General features: G+C 35.4%; 1 protein-coding gene across 1 annotated transcript in view; it reads left to right on the plus strand.

Annotated features, from left to right (window-relative positions):
- Positions 1 to 2,398: 2,398 nt before the first annotated feature.
- The window catches only part of AKAP6 (A-kinase anchoring protein 6), a 227,162-nt gene continuing 210,580 nt past the window's right edge, over positions 2,399 to 18,980 (plus strand). Inside the window, exon 1 of the mRNA XM_072865482.1 lies at positions 2,399 to 2,722. Coding sequence (XP_072721583.1) covers positions 2,399 to 2,722 — 324 coding nt within the window. The remainder of the gene's footprint in view (positions 2,723 to 18,980) is intronic.

The following is an 18,980-nucleotide window of genomic DNA, read 5'->3' on the forward strand; positions in this document are numbered from 1 at the left end:
ACAAAAAACAGGTCAGCAGGTTCCTAATGGTTGCTAATTGCAAACTCAGCGTATCAAAGCTAGAGCTATGCTCTGCATGCAGCATGGACTAGCTTTTGTTTGCTTCTGCAGGAGCATGTTTTAGTTTCTATTTGCTAATTGCTTTAATGTCCTTACTAGAGCTGAGTCATGTCGAAAAACTCTTGCCGAGTGCCAGTTCTTTTGTGGAAAAACTACTGAGCGAGTGCTGCACTTCCTGTGTTTATGTATCATTTAGTGATTCAGTACCAACTCTTTTGCTGGTAGGCATGTTTAATTTGTTAATGATAAACATGCAGAAATAAGGACCACATGCACTTCCCTAAATTTTCATTTTCAGGAGAAAATAATGTAAAGAATATGCTTGAAGTAACAAGATAGTTTTGGCAGTTAGAACAGTTCATTTATATGCTTTAAAACTGGGGCTATGAGCAACAGTGTCTAAGACAAAAATGTTTTCAAATTGAGTGATTTGTCTAACAATGTATTTTGAGTATGTGTGGCAACAGAGTTTAAGTTGAAAAACAAGCAGTGAGAAGAGATGGACTTGAAAACTACTCAGCATCCTGAAAACTGAATTTTATACAGTCTTGCTGCAGAGCTTTTTATATAACACCCTTTAATTCTGAAGTCTTCAAAAATCTAACTAAAAGAGTTGGAAATTGTACCGCAGGCACTGAAATGATTGGAATCTTCTTTCATTCCCTTTCCTTGATTGCACTGATAGAAAATTTTGTTCTGAAGTACCAAGTTAATATTTACTAGCTTAACATCAGTTCTAAATATTGCTTTGTGGGGGTGATCAATATGCAAAAGATAATGTACTAAGTAGTGGCAGGATAGGAAATAAAATCAAATTAACAAATGTAATTTTTTTGTCCTTCCTGGCTATAAGAAGTAGATTGGTGTTTGGATACTTCTTTGATACTCTCATTGCCTGCAGGAGTAGTCTCTAGATGCTGAGACTCCACTTGAAATATTTAGAAATATAACTCAGTAGTCACAGTGTAGTTGATTTAATAGTGAAAGACACTGGTTTCTTTTCTGCAATCTTATAGCTATTATGCAAAAAGCTAAAATGCAGTCTTTATAGAAAAGAGAGTCAAACTAAAAATTTGGAATGTTGCCCAAATTAATAGCCGCATAACTGAGTTATCTGCAGTTGTAGCACTATGGAAAAGGAATACAAGCAAAAGTTATTAAAATGTAGTTGAAGTATTTCTAATATGGACTGATTAAAACAAAGAAAAAACAGCTTTAAAAGGACCTAATCTTCCTAATTCTCTTAACTGTAGACTTACTGAATATAGCTTAGGGTTGCAAAATATTGAAGCAACAAGTAAGTGCTGGTATAAGGTTTAGTGAAGTTGTATGTCAAAGGCATGTGTCAAATTTGAGTCTCTCCAAAATTAGGTAAAAAATACATCTCCTACGGAATGAAAGTTTTCATGATGCTTTAGGTGCTTATCTCCAAACCAGGTGCATGCTGTTAAGTAGAGTATTTTTTTTCTTGGGCATAGGATTTATAGCAGCCTTCTGTATTACAAACAGCTAGAGTGTACAGAGAAAGAGGTACAAAGTAAAATTTTTTAATTATTTACTTTTTCCAGTGAACCTTGTAAATGTATATTGATGACACAACTTTTGGACTTTAATAAAACCACTCTTGTAAAATGATGTTTTAATTTTAGGTACATATTTTGACATTTGGAATTCTTACCTATAAATTTTGAGTTGTTGCTTATGGCGACAGTTCTGAATCTAACAAAGCTACAAGAATTTAAACTTCAAAACTAAAATCTGCCTACAATAGATCAACCAAGTGTCCTCAACAGTTGCTTCAAATTTGCTGTACGTGATCAATAGTCAAGTGGACAGTTGGGAAATTTGAATAAAAATTGAGATATTTTGTGTTTAGACATAAATTTCAGGCCAAGGAATATGTTCTAATACGTGCTAGTTTACAAATACCAGTCCTATATTAACTCTTGGAGTTCAGTAAATTCTGCTAGCTTTGTCAGGGCTCAGTTTATTTATGTTGCATTTGTAGAAAATCAGAACATATTTTTCATCAGTGAAAACTGTCGTTTCCAAGGTGATTGTCTACAATAAGAGAAACGCGGTATTTGTTATTTTTCTCAAACAAAGAACTTGCTTGATCAAATCAACAAAGTTAATTTGAAAAATCTATTTATTCTTGAACTTCTAGTGTAGATTTGCAGGGTGAAGGATTTATTTAGAAGTATGATACCTCTCAGACGTTGCCATTTACTCCTTGTCTTGTGAACGTTTTTGTTGCAAAATTTGGTCTTATAACAGCAATCTCTGTTCTTTTTATCTTTGCAGCTATTTTGGAAAGAATTATGGTTTAGACTTTCCCATGTTAGCCATGGATGTAGCACTTTCTCCCATGAGAACACAAGAACTGGATCCCATGCCGTCTGATGCATCTCCCATGCTTATAAACATGACTCCTACAGTAGAACGAGATGGGGAAGAGGATGTCATGAAGGAGCTTGATTCTGGCCAGCAGTATGAAAAGCCTCCTCCTCTACACACTGGGGCCGATTGGAAGATTGTTCTCCACTTGCCAGAAATTGAGACCTGGCTTCGGATGACGTCTGAAAGAGTCAGGGATCTGACCTACTCTGTCCAGCAGGACTCGGATAGCAAGCATGTGGATGTGCATCTAGTACAGCTGAAGGTAGGATGAATTTTATATTGCAGACTTTTCAGTGAAGGTGGTTCACTCAACTCTGCTGCTGGTGAAGTAAACAAAAAGGGTTTTCATAACTGCTGTAACATGTCTGACAGCCTGTGTTAAAAAGTGAATAAATCCTTTTCAGGGAGATGATAGAAATTGTATCATTGTCAGATTTTTGCAACATTATTTACTCATCACTGAATTCAACAGTCATAACCATATTAATGAACATGTTCACACTCCAAGAGCAGCTAATACAACACTAACAGTAAGCTGACCAGACATCCCAGAAGTGTCCAGAAATATTCCCATTGATGTTAATGGGCTTCAGTACCTGAAAATCCCAAATCTGTGTCCCAATAAGCATGGCTACTCATTTGAAAACTAAGCAAATTTCAGAGGCAATAGGATAGAAAAGGTGGTCTAATATCTGGCCTTCCAGTCATGTAAAGGTTACATTGAAGATTGAACTCAGATGGGCCTACATACAAAATGATAAATGTGTAGAATTCTTTTCTTCAGATCTGAATCTTGGTAAGAAATATGAAGTGATAAGATTTGAACAGTCACAGCCAGTAAATCAACTTTTTTTTTTTTTTTTTTTTTTAGCAAGAAAATGCATTAACAAGACTGGACTTTGTCCCCCAAAAATCTGTGTTTTGTGTAAACTGAAAAAGCAACAATCTCCCTTCCCCCAACCCGACAACTGAATACAAGTATCTTTAAACAATTATCTCTGTCCTTGGTCCCAGATTTAAATTTCGGTGTTGAATCTTTAAAGATATTAAGGAAATTCAAGGTGAAATGCAAATAAATAGTGTCTGGGACTGTTTGTGTATGTTCATTTGCATGGCTTGGTTTGCTGCAGCAGATGAAGCATGCTTCTGAAGGCAGCAAACCACCTCCAAAAATAGCAGGCAAATGTTATTCTTCAGACTGAGCTGTCTTCAGAGTTGCATTCTGAGGCCTGTTTATGTGAACATAGTCTTCCTTCATACTCAGTGCAATGGTATTTTATTTGTGTTTATTTTAGGACTGGAGCTGTAGGCTGTCTTAAAATACAACTCTGTGTACTAGCGCTAACCGTAGAGCAATTGTACTGTGATCAGTCCTAACCAAATAGAGAGCTGATCTTGAATTTTTTATGGTCCCGCCATTTTTCTGAAAAATTTTGGGTAGACATTGCCAACTTTTGATGAAAGAAAGGACTATGTCCACAATGTGCAGTAGGTTTTTAGCAAATACACCTAAAAGGCATTTCTGCAAGCAGACATAACAAATCTTGCTGGACTAGGTGCCAGTTCTGATCTGGAACTGCTTATGGCTGTATTAGTGCAGTGCAGAGCTGAAACTAAAGAGCTGTGGACCTTGTGGATGGTATTTGCACACAGCTTTGGGCTGGCTTAGAACACAAGCAGAACTGATTTGGGCCTGCTTACAGAATGAGAATATTCTGTACATATAACTTACCCTCACCCATCCACTAAAACATTTTATTTCCACACAGGTCAGTGAATGAATAGCATTCCTCATGGTTTTATCCTTTTTAGAGTTTATTTGTGAAGTTGCAAGAGTCAGTGGTAGTTCATAAAATATTTTCCTAATGGTTTTTTCTATGTAAGCAATTGCCGTAGCACCTAGGCTATTTGGGACTAGGAAGAGATCTGGTTAATGCAACTGTAAAAAAGAACAAAAGAATAACATGAAGGAATCTCAATTATCTGCAATTATCTGGCCTGTCAGCCTGGGGGGGCCTGTCATTGAAACTGTCAAATATTTATGTACAGACCCTGGACTCACAGGGAAGTGTTTTTCTTCTGTGTGTTTATACACGTGTGTATCTGTGTGCGTGCATGATAATGACTTGTATTCGAAGATATTTTTAAAATATTTTATATATTTTTAAATTTTTCACAAAGTAACATAAAAAGAAAAAGCTTTCAAAAAGATCTGTAGTTGTAGTAAAAAACACAGCAAAGTCTTAACAAACACATTAGGAATACAGAACTTCTGTAACCTGCTTACCTTTAAGCATGTATATAGACAAAAAAGTAATAAGAATGTAAAAGCAAGTGTTGTGGAAATGCTTTTATTCAGACTTTAGATATATTTTAAATTGTTTATCCTTCTATCCTCTTGCATTACGTAACTGAATGAAAATGAGCTAAGCAAAAAAACCCCACCCATAACCTCATACAGATCTTTTTTTTTAATTTGTTCTGTGCTCTGATAAATCTGCTTGAGGGGCTCCTTCCAGCTGATCTGGTCCTTCTGGAATTGTTGGGCCCAGGCTTGACACAGGGCTCAATCTGAAGCTTCACCATTGCCAGAAGACTGGAAAAAGTATTTCACATGTCTTTCAAACAATACATAGCAGTTTAGTATTTTCTTATTTTCACAACAGCAGGAGATGGTATCTTCAGCTTATGATTCACCTCTCTCTTAGCCATTTTATCTGTGAAATTTTACATGTAGAATTTTGCTTTTGTCCATTACTGAGGTTTGGTTTTTTTGTCTCCCATTTCTCAGGTGTGTCCATGACTTTTCATTTCCAAATATGTCTTCTGGTATGTTTGAAGTATCTCCCCCAAGCACGCATATTGTCGTCATCTGCAAATTTAAGAAGCCTTCTCTCTACTCCTTTGTCCAAATCATAAAGACAAAAATGAATAATACAGACTCAGGATAAAAGTCTATAACATAATAGTTTCTGAATATAATTTTTAAACTGCAAATGTAGCAGTAAGGCAAACAATTTTTCATTTTCTCATAGTTTGTTTTCTTTAGCCAGGAGAGGTCCAATTCCATTTTCAGGCAGCTTTCTATTCATTTTGTATGCTTAAAGTTGATTTCCTTCCTCTGTCTCTCAGTTGGCTCATGGTGATAGGGCTGGTTTGAGGAACTAGGCCATAACAGACTTTTTATGTTATTCCTTGGAAAAATTGCTCAACAAACAGATCATCTCTCTCTCTTGTGAATATTTGCTCTGTATTCCTGTTGCAGATCTGTGCATTTGCTCTTTCTGTAATCAAGAGCGTTGTTTCTTTTTTGTGGCTTGTTCCCTGGGGATTGTGGTGTTTGCTGGCAGTCTCTTGTCATGCAACATGACTTAGGGCTTTACTAGCCACCACTGATCCTTTGAAAATACTTGTTTCTCTCACTTTTGCAGTGCCCTTTCTCAGAACTAGCTACGCAGCGTGAGTGGGAGGCTTGTCTTATGTTGTCCCTTGGGAAATTTCCTGGAAAGCTCAGCTTCACATGAGTGCTTCAGTAAGCTAGATGCATGAATCATAACTCTCCAGGATCTGGAATGCCTTATATTAGTCATTTATCTGGTCATCACTCTTAACTCAAGCTGTGCTAAGACACATTTACATCTCTCTGACATGTTCACTGTAGCTGTTACCAATTCCAAATATTTGTAAAAGAAAATAAGTTTTTACTACAAGCAAATCTAAAAGTGCTCTCTCTGTCCTTGTACTGTGTTAACGTGCTGAGATGCTTTCATGATCCATTTAGCTTTTTTAGTCTGAATAAAAAACGCTTGCTTTTACAGCAAATTCTTTCTTGGAATCCTCCTGAGGTCCATCTTGGATTCAACTCCCATTCTTCTGCTTTACTTTATGTCCCTTAATTCTCTCAGGGAAGGGTCTAGTGTTTCAATTCATTGATTACTGCTTTCTGTCTTTTTGAACAAACTGTCATTTTGGATGATCTAGTATTATCTTCTGTATTTTAGATGTCTGTTAACTTCTAACTTATTGTGGAGTAAAGCACTTCACCACCACTTTTTGACTTAAATGTATGAATCATATGCTGTATATTGACATAGAAACAAACACATTTTATGCTATGATAATGTCTTTAGATCTTTGCAGACCACTGATCTTTTCTCTCTTTCCAAGTAGGGAGATTTCAGTCGTCTTTTTCCAGGATACCTGAGTCAGCCTCAAACATCTTTTGACTGGATCCTTCATCTTTCCTTCTGACTCCTACAACAAGTTTTTCATGAACTTTGGATAGAGGTCAAATATCATGTAACCATTATCCTTTTGCTATCTCTGTTTCCACTTTTTGGGGGGCCAAAGAATTTTTAGTTGCTTTTCTACTTGTATTTAAATCCTGGGTAAGAGAAGAGTGTAAGGAATTATCAAAGCAAGATATTAAAAGGTATTGGTTTCTAATATACCTGCAGTTAGATACAGGTTATTCCTTTGTTCATTCCATTACAAGCATTTTGAAGAAATGCAAAACCAGGGCACTGTAGGTGTCTTTCTCTCTCATCCCCTCCTCTTGAATTCAGTAGGCTTTTATTGAGTAAATAATATTAAATATTGCTGGTTTTATTGAATAAATACTGAAGGCTGGACCAAATGACTTTTCTGAGTACTTTTCAACTTTTTTTCCTATATCAGTCCCTTTCAAGAGCAAAAATCAATCTTTTTTTTTCAGATGTTAAAATAAGTCACTCAAAATATGGCTGTGTCTGGAAGATAACTTCCGTAAATTCAATTTCTTGTCATTTGGAACTCAGAACTGTCTTTATCATAATCTGTAAAAGGACTTATTCAATGCTAGCAGCTTTGCTGAAGTACCTCATCTACCACATGTCTTTCTGTAACATTAGAAACAGGGCTATTCTTTCTTCTCACCTTTGGTTTGATGACTCTCAATGGCTCTATTATTCTGAGGCTTGTGACAACATACCTTGCTTCTGCAGCTGTACAGCTTTTCAGCTGTGCTATCTCAACTACCTTTAACTAAATGCACAGATGAAATTTTCCTAGTCTGAATCTCTAGACTGTACAGAAAACCGTGTATCACAAGAGAACTTGGAGAAGAATTAAGCCTCATCATATTACCATAACACAACTGATATTTTACAAATGATCTCAGAAAATGTTAGTGACAGTCTTTACAGAAGGAGGTATAGATGAAGCTCCTAATGGAATTCCTGAGTGGACTGCTTTATCTTGGCAGAAGTTTGCCACAAGAGATAACCATTATACTCAACAGGCGAAAATAAAACCTTAGTTGGAGAGGTTGACTGTAACTTTGTTCAGCTGTTTTGCTTGCAGGCAGGAGATGATCCTGATACTTCAAGTGAAGGGTTGCTATGCAAACTTACGAGAGTCATTATTCGAAAGGAGGTGAAGGGAAATAATGACTCTTAAATTCACAGAGATATTTCTGAGAAGGCTTCTGGGTGTGTTTAACAGTTATGCTTCATGAAACAGATTTCTGTGACAAATAGTTTTATACCTTCCATGTGTGGGTGTTAGTATGAGTGTCTATAAAAGTAGACATTTGATTATAAACTATGACCTATAGCTCAATGGAGACAACTTAAAGACATATTATTGTATTTAGGTCGGAGGATCAACAAGTTGTTGCACATAAATTTGTGGAAGTGTTGTTATTTGCAGAGAGTCTCAGGTCTAGCAAATAGGTTGAGAGCCAGTAATATGGTATTATTTGATTTTGGCACTATTAACAATCCCATACTAAAAAGTGACCTTAAGTTGCATATGAAATAAAATTAGTTTAAACACCATTGAAATGCAATTTAGTTAACAAAAATGAACATTTAAGGGTTATCTGTGCAATAAGATATCTCTACTCTGAAATGTGATTTTCAGTTTTTGAGAACTATTTTAGACTGTCTGTAGCTAGAGGACAGAATGCTCACACCAGAAACTCTTAAAATGAAAGTGGACTATAACTACAGGGAAAATTAGACTTCTTCCATACTGAACTAGTTAACATGTCCTAAGTGTGTAGGACTGTGCATCTTAAAGGGACTCTCTTAAACTAATGACACTTGATAAATTTCAGTCTCCTTAATCTTAACGCTGTAAACTTCTCTGAGAAAATGAATCTGAACAGTTTAAAGTTTGAAAGAACTCGAATATTTCAGTTGAATGCTAAGGGGGAGGGGAAATATTCTGCCATGCTATCAACAAGCATAAGTAAAACCAAATTTACTGGAGAATTTTTTAAAGAGCATTTTCTTGAAATAGTTGAGGTTTTGGTGTACACTGCAGATTTGAAGCAATTAAAAATTATTCAGAATCTTCAAACTCTTTATTAACTTCAAATGTAAAAAAGAAAATGCTAGCTGCAGCTGTATTGCAGACTCACAGTTCTGAGTATCAGGATTTCTTTACGGCAAATTTGGTAAGAAAACTTTAGATCTTGGTTCTCTATGTAACATGGGATATTTCTGTGTTAGATCAACTATTTCAAGGGAAATATATACAAAATTGCTTTGCCCTTATCTTTTTTTTTTTTCTTTTTTTTTTTTTTTTCCAAATCCAACCCAAAATCTCATCTAATGACGGGTCATATGTTTGTGAAGCACTTGAACACCAAACAAACAGTAATTTGACTATAAACATATAATGTATTACACTGCTTTTTATGCATAGTGATTCCAAAGATTTGACAGTCTTTGTAGATTACAATCTAAGTAACTGCAGATGTGACTTTTTTTGGTTGTGGTTTTTTAGACAGATGGCTTAATACAACATAGGCAGAAATATGCTACCTGACTGGTTGCAAATCAAAACCAAGTTTGCTTATGGAAGTGTGGTGAAAGACTAGATAATAAATACATTTATCTATATGGAACATTGCCAGTGTAATATATTTATAAACACGTAAAATATGTATATATTACACTGGCATTGGTGAAATGCTTTTTTTGAAAGGGAAGGGTTAGGGTTAAGAGCACATTCTAGCTAAGCCTCTGATCAAATGGTGAATTTATTGCGTGCTCATCCCAACAACCTCAGTGGGACAACTTTATATGCTTAAATTCACCTAACGTTTAACAAATGGGTAATAGGATTTATTTGAATAAAACCAGATTTGTTGTGGATTTTTTTTTAAACTGTTTGTAGAATCTATCATATTTCTTACGTTCAAGTTATTTTTCAGACTAAATACATTATGCACTCCAAAAATGTCAGGCACTCATAAGTAAGTCTACAGGAGTAGTTTTATATAACAATATATATCTATAATACTATAATGATAGCTTGATACATCTATATATTGGCAGAACATAGCTGCTACATGCATTAGTTCTGTGCTTTGTAAACACAAGATTTCATACACAATTTAAAGGAAGCAATTGGTTGGTTAAGAAGTTATATTCTTATTTAGTTTGCCTCTGAACAGCTTGGTGGAATCACAGCATTCGGTAGGGCAGTAGGGTGTAAATGCTGGTAAATACAGATTAACTGTTCTGAAGTTGGGTTTTGCAGAGGCTACCCTTTACTTACAGTCCAGGCTTGAACATCAAACAGGTGGGCTTATTAGCTTTTCTTATTTTCTGAGTAGGTGAGTGTGCCTACATTTTTTTAAATTTTAAATTTTCCTCCTTAGAAAAAAGCCAGAATGGAAAACATGGAGTACCAAAAATAAATCTGTGTTCCTCAAACTCTATTTGGTCAAACAATCACATTGTTTAGAAGCCCTCCAACTTGTATGGTATTTCTACAGTCTTGCTCAGATTGATATTTTTAAGGAAAAAGATGTGACTTGTTTATGACATCTTAACATGCTATACTACAACACCACGCCTATAAAAGTCATCTTGGTTTTGTAGCTTTTAGGCTCAATTCTCTTCTGCCTGAGGGGAGCAAAACCACTTTTTCCCCATCCCTCAAAAATGGTTCTAATCTCTTGGCTATATGTTATCAAACATAAACAGAGGCTAATGCTCTATTCTATATAGAGTGCAATCCTGGAGTTGTTAGGCATGCTGTCCACTCACCTACCGGGTCAGTGCCTTCAGGGATGAAAATGATGATCAAGTAAATGTCAATTTTCTAGGTACTAATTAGGTTTAGAAATTAGGTGCAAAGTTGCTCAGACTTGCCAGGACTGGGGGTAGTCTGAGCTCAGAAATGCAAAACTTTAGGCAGCTGGATACTTTTAATTGAATGAGCAACAGAGGTGTACCTGTGGTATTTAGATATCTACGAGCTAAATGGCAACTGAGCAAGAAGATTCAGGACTGCATTGTTGCCTGCCTTCTGTCCTAATGTTTATTCTTCTCTAGTCATTGAAGTCTGTTAAGAACGCATTTCTGAAGGCCCAATCTCAAGTACCTAATGGAAAAAAAACCCACTGTTCTGATTGCTTATAACATTTCTCAATAAATACATGAATGCAGTGGATTACTGCTAGTTATATATTATTGTTAGTGCTGAAATAATTTTTGGTGTTACAAATATTTTATACTAAGTGAGTATCTGTTAAGCCTATGTAGGCACTTACATGTTTTAAACTTCAAGTACCTGAGTATTGTTAGTGACTATATTGGTTTATTAATATTCAAACACTGTTTTTCAACAGTAACCTTAGAAAAAACAATAAACACCAACATTTGTAATCTAATTTTAAATTATGATCCAGTGTAGCTGTAGATAATATTGCAATTTCGAAATGAAATTTTATACCTTTAATATTTAGCTAATGCACACTGATAATTTTTTTTAAAAAAGCAAATAATAAGAGGTTAACACAATACTTTTTTAAAATTAGGTGGATTTAAACTGTGCCATTCAGCCTAATAGAAAAAAACCTTCCCCCTCTCCTGCTGGTATGGTTCAGTCTGTGTAGATACAATGAAGTTAAACTGATTTTCTTTGTCCTCTTAGAATTTAGGAAACAAGTCTACTGATATAGTCCATATTTATGCAAACCCATTGCCCTCTAATTTTCTGCTTGGGTGCCACAGGAGATATAGTATGAACACAGAAAGAGCATACATACTTTACTGGAGATTCAGTTGCTTTCTAAAGAAAGCTGGTCATTATTTAAGGGATCAAATTAAGATGGAAGGCTGCTGGTTAGAATATAATAAGAGGATGAAAGAATTGGGCGCTAATAAAAAGAAGAAAAAATGGAGAAACAATAAGAAATTCCTATCTGTTGTGATATCATTTCTGAGTAGAAAAGTGAGAACTACTTGGTTAGTCTGCTGTTATCTATGTATCAAGGGAATGAAAGTAGCTAAAAGCTGGAAAGGTCTTAACTGGTAACCCCAGTGATAATGGAGGATCTGGCTTGCATAATTTATCAGGATAAATGAATAAATAATAAACGCTGCAGACAGTGTGCTGGACTTTTTAAGCTTGGACTTTCTTTCTGGAAGAGCAGGGAAAGGATACCAACAAAAATGACTGGAATTACTGCTCTTGTGACAAAGGGACTTGAATATTCCTTGGAGTGGTAGAAGACACCAGCACTCGTATCCTCTCTGGGCTTAGGCAAAAGAGATTTTTAAAAAAGAAAAAAAAAAAAGGGAAAAAGAAAAAAAAAGGTATGGATTAACTAATTGATTCATTTGGGATCCATATGCAGGGCCTTTGGAAAGGAATTGTGATCAATGTGTGGAGCATCTAAGCCCTCCCTTAGTGCAAGGGTACAATCTGAACAGCTCCTTAAATCAGCTTGAGTTTCTTCAAAGCAAACCAGTAAGGATACACCAAGCAAAAATACTGCAACCTGTGACATTCCCTCCAAGGGAGTGCTCTTCTGGTGAGGGTAGAGATGCATTCATTAGTTTCTGAGAAATGTATTTGGACATAGAAGAGTGATGTGTAATTCAGGGGGGTGTAGGTATAAGAGCAGAGCAGCACCTGTAATTCTGTGGAGGTCTTAAGGTTGTCCTAAAATAGACATTTGGATTATTCAGCAGTCAGGAGACTCAGGAGAAGAAAGGTGAACATTTGCCTGTGAAAAGGGAATTGGAACTCTTAGATGAGGAAAAAAGTGGGTGTTTTGCCAATCTCAGTTTCTTCATCTAGTTCTAAAAATAAAAACTCTGCAAAATCTCACTCTCATTTGGATATCTACACTTTTGAAATATATATTTATTCCAGAATTTCTGGTTTAGACCTCAGCAATACATGAAGGCATGTAACTGCACTTTTACCAAATATAATGATTATTTCTCCCTCTTCTCACTTCACATTGCTCCTACATTAAAATATGCTAATACAGGCTTTAGAAAATGAGCTAATGTACTTTACCAATGGTCTCTGGAGAAATATTAAAGTAAATACCAATTCCAGCACAGATGTTACCTATTACAGTCTTCTCTAGTCTGTATCCTAATCTGACTCAAACACAAATGTTTACTGGATATAATGAAGTAATGATATAAATACTTTTCAGTATGATGAAAAAATGTTGTATGTTAAGTCATCATGCGAATTCATTAACCAAAACATTTGCTGAGGAAATGTATTTTGTTGTTTAGCATATGTATATGTAATAATAACACCTACTGATGTCCAGATTTGCTGGAAAAAACTAAATGAATACTATTTCAATGGTGTGAGTAAGATTTAGTAATGTCAACTTTTTAAATTAAAGGTCATTGATACCATATCATTAGTTGTATTTGAAAGTAAGGATACCAATTGGAATTCTTATTATGGTAGCTGTGACTTGATTGAAAGAATTTATTTTATAAATATATACGTATACGTGTAAATATATATGTGTGTGTGTATAAACAAAAGCATACACACAAAAAGCAGTGCCACATAAATCCTCCTAGTGATTTTTTTTTCTTGGGGATTTGTTTGAGTCTATATGTAGTTTACAAGGTAAGATATTATTATGTTTTATAACAGTCATCTAGTTCTGATCTGCATTGTGAACTATTATGTTTACAGACGTTTTCTTGCTTTGCATATTTCAGTGGGCTTTGTGGACATATTTCTTATTAGTCATTATACTGGCGGGTTTTGTTGCTTTTTCAATTTATAATTACATGTCACTTATAATAGATATCTAAAAACTGTAATATAGCATAAGGGAGCAGTCAAAGAACAGGCACAGAAAATTGCACAAAACGTAAGGATTTTTTTAGTTTGGTTCATTATTGTTAAAATTGCCTGATGGGCTTTTATTATGAGCGAGTTGACAGAAGAAATTTCAGGTTATAGGACGATTGCTGTCTGAATGCCAGAAATGCAAAACGAATATTTCAGCAACATAATACGCTTCCATTTTAGTAAGAACAAGTTCCACAAGTTTGTGATTTTTAAATGTCCTTGGATATTTGCCTCCTGAATTATATGAATTCTTCCTCAGAATAAAATCCCTTTCTGTATAGTTAACCAGCCTTCTGTGAATTGATGCAATTCTTTTGTAAATCAATTAATATCTCACAACTAACAAGCAAGTAAGCACAGCGAAAGGGTTTTGTGTATTTTCCTGGGGAGAACACAATGACATGTCTGTATAGCTATGTTTATACTTTTAATTGAAATGTTGCCCTATGCATAGTACCCATCCTGTGACTGAGGTGTGTGAGATGTCTTCCAGAGGATTGAGATGAAGTTCATGTGGCCTTGCCCGAGCCTGATCTGTCGTCTTGGGGCAGTCTGGGAACCGTGCTGGACCCTAAGCTTTTCTTAAGGGTTGCTCTGGAGCTTGGCCTCATTGTTTGCATCTAACAAATATAGCTGGGTGGCAAGTCTGGGCAGGAGCCTAGGTCCAGGTTAATGTCTGACTGACATTGTAGGTGTAGTGATGTCATCATCTTCAGAAAAGCTTATAAATACACACTAGGGTTTTTTTTCTTGGATTGTCTTACACTTCCTTGAGATGTGTGTAAAGAAGTATTAGCAGTATTACATCCATCCATCCAAAAGATTTGATCTGAAGATTTTAGCATGTTCCATGTAACTGTCTCTAATGACATTGTGCAGAATCAGAAACAAATGAACAAGTTTTCTCTTTGAACAGGAGCTGAACCATTTACAATGGACTGTGCAGAAACAGTGAGGAAAAGTAGAATTAATACCTACCAGATCCATCTGTTAAAGCTTTATGAATGCTCTCTCCTCTTTCTCCCTGTAAACGATTCCCTGGAGGAAGATAATAGCTTTTGTGCAGTCAGTTATGATTCTAGGCCTTGCATTTCAAAAGATGGAAAACTTATTTTTTCAGAAATGTTTCAATTTCTTTTTGGAAAACGCATGTAATTTAGAAGTCATAAAGCAGCACTGCATTAGCATCATAACACTCCAAAATTCTGACCTACCTTTCATAAGTTTTCACAAAATATAAAATCTACCGAATCTAGTAATACATTGCAATTTCCCTTTCCCATTGAGCAGTGTATTTATGTTTCATAATCTGTATTAGCTGAGAAAATATATCTCATAAATTTCAGTGAACTGTATTGCTTTTATTCTCCTCAGTTGGCCCTGCGACTGTACCTGCCCTTAGCTGTGGTTACATACTTCAAAAGGGACTTGAAAGAAGTTGCAATATACAGTCTTATCTTTTGGTGCAGCCATTCATCTCTTTGTCTTCTGATGAGTACATTTACTTCTGATCACAAATTATACAGACATTCAAAAAGCAAGAAAGCAAGTAACGTTTCTGGAGAATAGGTTCTGTAAATTTAATCATAATTTATCTGGTAAGGTATAGGGAATAGATGATTTTATATGTGCATTTCCAATGTGATTGTGATCTGACATTCTGAAATATGTTCTTTTTAATAACTGAAGTATATATATGGGGCATATATGTGCATAAATATATGTGTATGTGTGTATATCATGTCTGTAATACCATAAAAGAAATGCAGTGCCACTACTACCTCAGTACTTGTATATCCACTTATTCCTCATGCATTTCTGTGTTTTCTCCAAGATTCTTCCGAATTATCTGCCCTGAAATATTTGAGCTAGTATACTACAATCCACTGTAGTATATAATTTAATTTGTGTATATGTGTGTGTAAGATCTCTGTGTTTGCAGTTCACCTCATTCTTCATAGTTACTGAGGGCTACTCTATGTCTATGTGTACACTGACAGAATAAAAACTGCTGACATGACAGAATATTGCTATTGTCCTTTGGGAACAGAAATTGTACTTAAGGAGCAATGTTATATTGTAAATGGTGCAAAGTATCTGTACTTTCGGGTGCCGTACAGTATCCAAATGACCCTCGGAATAGTAGAAACTGAATTGAATTTTTAAAGCTATTAAGCTGTGTGGGATGAGCAAAATGGTTTATACACCACTCAATCAGCTTGAATGAAAGGTATGGCTGGAATTTGTCACTACATCCCAGCATTGTCCAGCAGCTAGAAGACAAAATTGTCAAATGGAAGTCTGCAAAATCATTAGCCAACTACGCTCTAAAATCATACAGCTGAAATACTAAACTGAATATTCTTATTTGCTCTTCAGCAGTTATTTTGAGGCTATATTTTAAAGAAGCAAGCAAGGCTAGAAACCTTTTAATTAAATCCAGGATTTTGAACTAATAAATGAGTTTCACAATCTGGACATTTAAGAATATTATCAGCTATCATGAGACTCATGATAAAATAAAAGGAAGAGGGATATTTCCGAGGGCAATACAGTAGGATTAGTAGAGATGTGGTACCATTTAAGCTATCCTATGTTTTCTTTGCTGAGGTCATCTGGACTTTCATACAGTATTTATAGGGACTTCCTGAAAGTTCAGATGCCTGCTTTAACTGTGAAGACAGGATAGTTTGTTACGCATTTGTTTGTCCATTATCAGGTACAGGGATTTCTTCTTTACCTATTTTTCACATGGGGCTGGCATCTTAACTTGAAATGGATAATTTTGATACATTGGATTCAGATAGCAAATGTTATGCAGTGCATTACCTGTAAACATGTGTAACCTCATATGGATTCTTGCATATGATGCACACAAATATAATCTTCTCTTCAAAGAGTATTTTAAGTATCCATTGTTTGGGCTAGCAGTTCAGTATGAGAGATTAAGGCAGAAGTAAATAGGAAAAGTATACATGGGAAGGGAGCCAGTCTCTTTTCTCCATAGGAACATTGCATCTCTAGTTACAAATAGCATTGTTTTCTTTCAAAGAAACACAAAATACTGACAATGCTGTATTTCTTTCAAACTTCAGGTATAATAAGTATGCAATGCTGAAAACATGCTTTTTTACCACATTACGATTTAAATTATATGCTTTTGATTTTCAGCAGAGATCTGCAAGAATGGTTTCCCTGACTCAAATCTGTTCCAGATTCTTTCTTGATCCTAATTATGAATGAAATACTTATGAGATCTCTTTCTCAATGTCTACCCCTGTTTCCTCTTTCTATTTTTTTAATGCTGAGGAAAAAATACAGCATCAAACTAAGCATTTGAGTGGCAAAGACTTCATGGTGATCTCCACTGCAATTTAAACCACCATTCTCAGTTTTGTAATTACAGTATTTGGTATTGATTTGTGAATTTTGCACCAGTTCTTAATTGTTAGCTGGATTGTCTTTGCTACTGTGCTGTGTTATATAGGAGATCTGAAAAAGACAGCAAATCAGAATGACAGAATAACAACCTGTAAGTTGTTATAGAGGTTGCTTGAAAAATTATCAAGGAAAAACCCACCTTATATAGTTATCTTACAAACCGCTGAAAAAGAGATTTTCCCTTATTCAAAAGAATACACGTGTCGGTGCGGACCAGCTCAGGAGTTTTATTTTGTTAGGTTGCAAATCAGTTGCTAGCTATTGGTTGCTAGCTTTATTTTCCAGCCTCTCTCCTCTGTGTTCTTTTCCTTTCTGCTCTTTTCAGGTTCTCTCTCTCACAATTTTTGTCAAAAGTCCCATTCTGATTCTTGTCCTTTTTCATGTTCTTCTTCCTGTTTGTCCTTCACCAAAGCACATTGCCGAGTCATCTGCTACCATGCTGAATTGCTACTTCAAAAAGCTGTTCTTTCTTTCTTAACCTGGACCAATGCCACATACTGTGGAGGGGGCAGGAGCCTGCCAGAGCACATGTTTAAGAAATACTGCATTAGAAATGAAGGAGGGAAGTAGAAGACAATGCCATTCTCTACACATGGGCCTTATTTCATTTTAGTGCCTTTTTTTTTTTTTAAGTCTGGCTTTGTGTAATTTCTATGACCATAGAAGAGTGAAGAGAAAGTTCAGTTTAAAATCTTTAATATCTTTTGTAGTATGCTCAAAACAATGAATGCATAGGTTCTTAGTGTGTAGGACTTGCTTCTGCTTTAAAGAGTTTCTAGTGTGGTCATGGTATGTTCCTGCTGCAAATTAGCTAGTCAACAGTTGGCTGGGTGTGTTCACACATGGTCCTGCGTTACTAGAATCTGATCTTGCTGACTTTAATGGAGGTTTTATACTTAGTCTTCCATGTTCCCTTATTAAAGACCAAAATTCAGTTGTTATACTTGAATGGATACTGGTTTTGTTGCCTTGCTGTTTGAATAATCCGTCCTTGAATAAGAAATACAGCTATCAGCATTTATAGAAAGGAGGCAACTTAATTTTGGCAGTGAAAAATGGCAATTGAGAAGGAACTATAAATTAGACATCTACAAGAATTTCCAAGATTTCTCCATTAAACTGCAATTATTAAATACTTCAAGTCTACTTTGAAGGCCTCACTTCATCAAACTGTTCCAGGCAAGCGGACTTTACTTTTTTGCAGAACCAGCTGCAACTGGGAAATTACCCAGTGCATAGAAGTCTACTTAGCAGGGCCAAAATGAACAAAAATTTTAAAAGCTACACAAAGTCAAAACCTCTGCATTTAGTAATATACAGAAGGACGGAGAACTAATGTACATCTAGGACATAGTTTTGCAAACATGCATGATGGCAACTTTACACTCCTAGGAAGCCCTTGAACTGTATGGAACCACTCAAATGTGGAGTTTAATAGCACATTTGAGTTACTTTTTAGCATGTAAATAACACGTTTATAATGTTGTACCTTTTTGAGTTATTTTTATAAAGGATTAAAATGTCTTTATTGCATTGTACCCCTATTAGAGAAATTACTTTCACAAGGTACAAATTTTGTGTCACGTAGTATTGTAGGAAAATCTTTGTAATTTATCTTCTTGGTTCACTGAACAAGAAGATAAAGGAGATAGATTGTAATTTTCAAAAATATTGGCTTTGTATGTAATTAATTGCATTCATTATGTACATTAATTTTCTTTTTGTTTGTTATTTCTATTCGTAAAGCATTTGTGAGAAAACCGTGCTACATATAGTGTCCTAGAAAGCTAGAATTTCTCTAAGAAAAAAAAAAGGAAAAAAAAAAAAACCCAAAATGAAAACCCAGAGCCTCTGTGCTATAGTCTTCAGCAATAATGTTTAGTAACTTCAATATTTAAAAAAGCAAGGAGACATTTCAGACACGGTTTGCTTTACCCCGGGCGGATTTCGGGTGCGAT

The sequence above is a fragment of the Ciconia boyciana genome, chromosome 6 (genome assembly GCF_034638445.1).
Source record: "Ciconia boyciana chromosome 6, ASM3463844v1, whole genome shotgun sequence".
In the NCBI taxonomy this organism is placed as follows: domain Eukaryota; kingdom Metazoa; phylum Chordata; class Aves; order Ciconiiformes; family Ciconiidae; genus Ciconia; species Ciconia boyciana.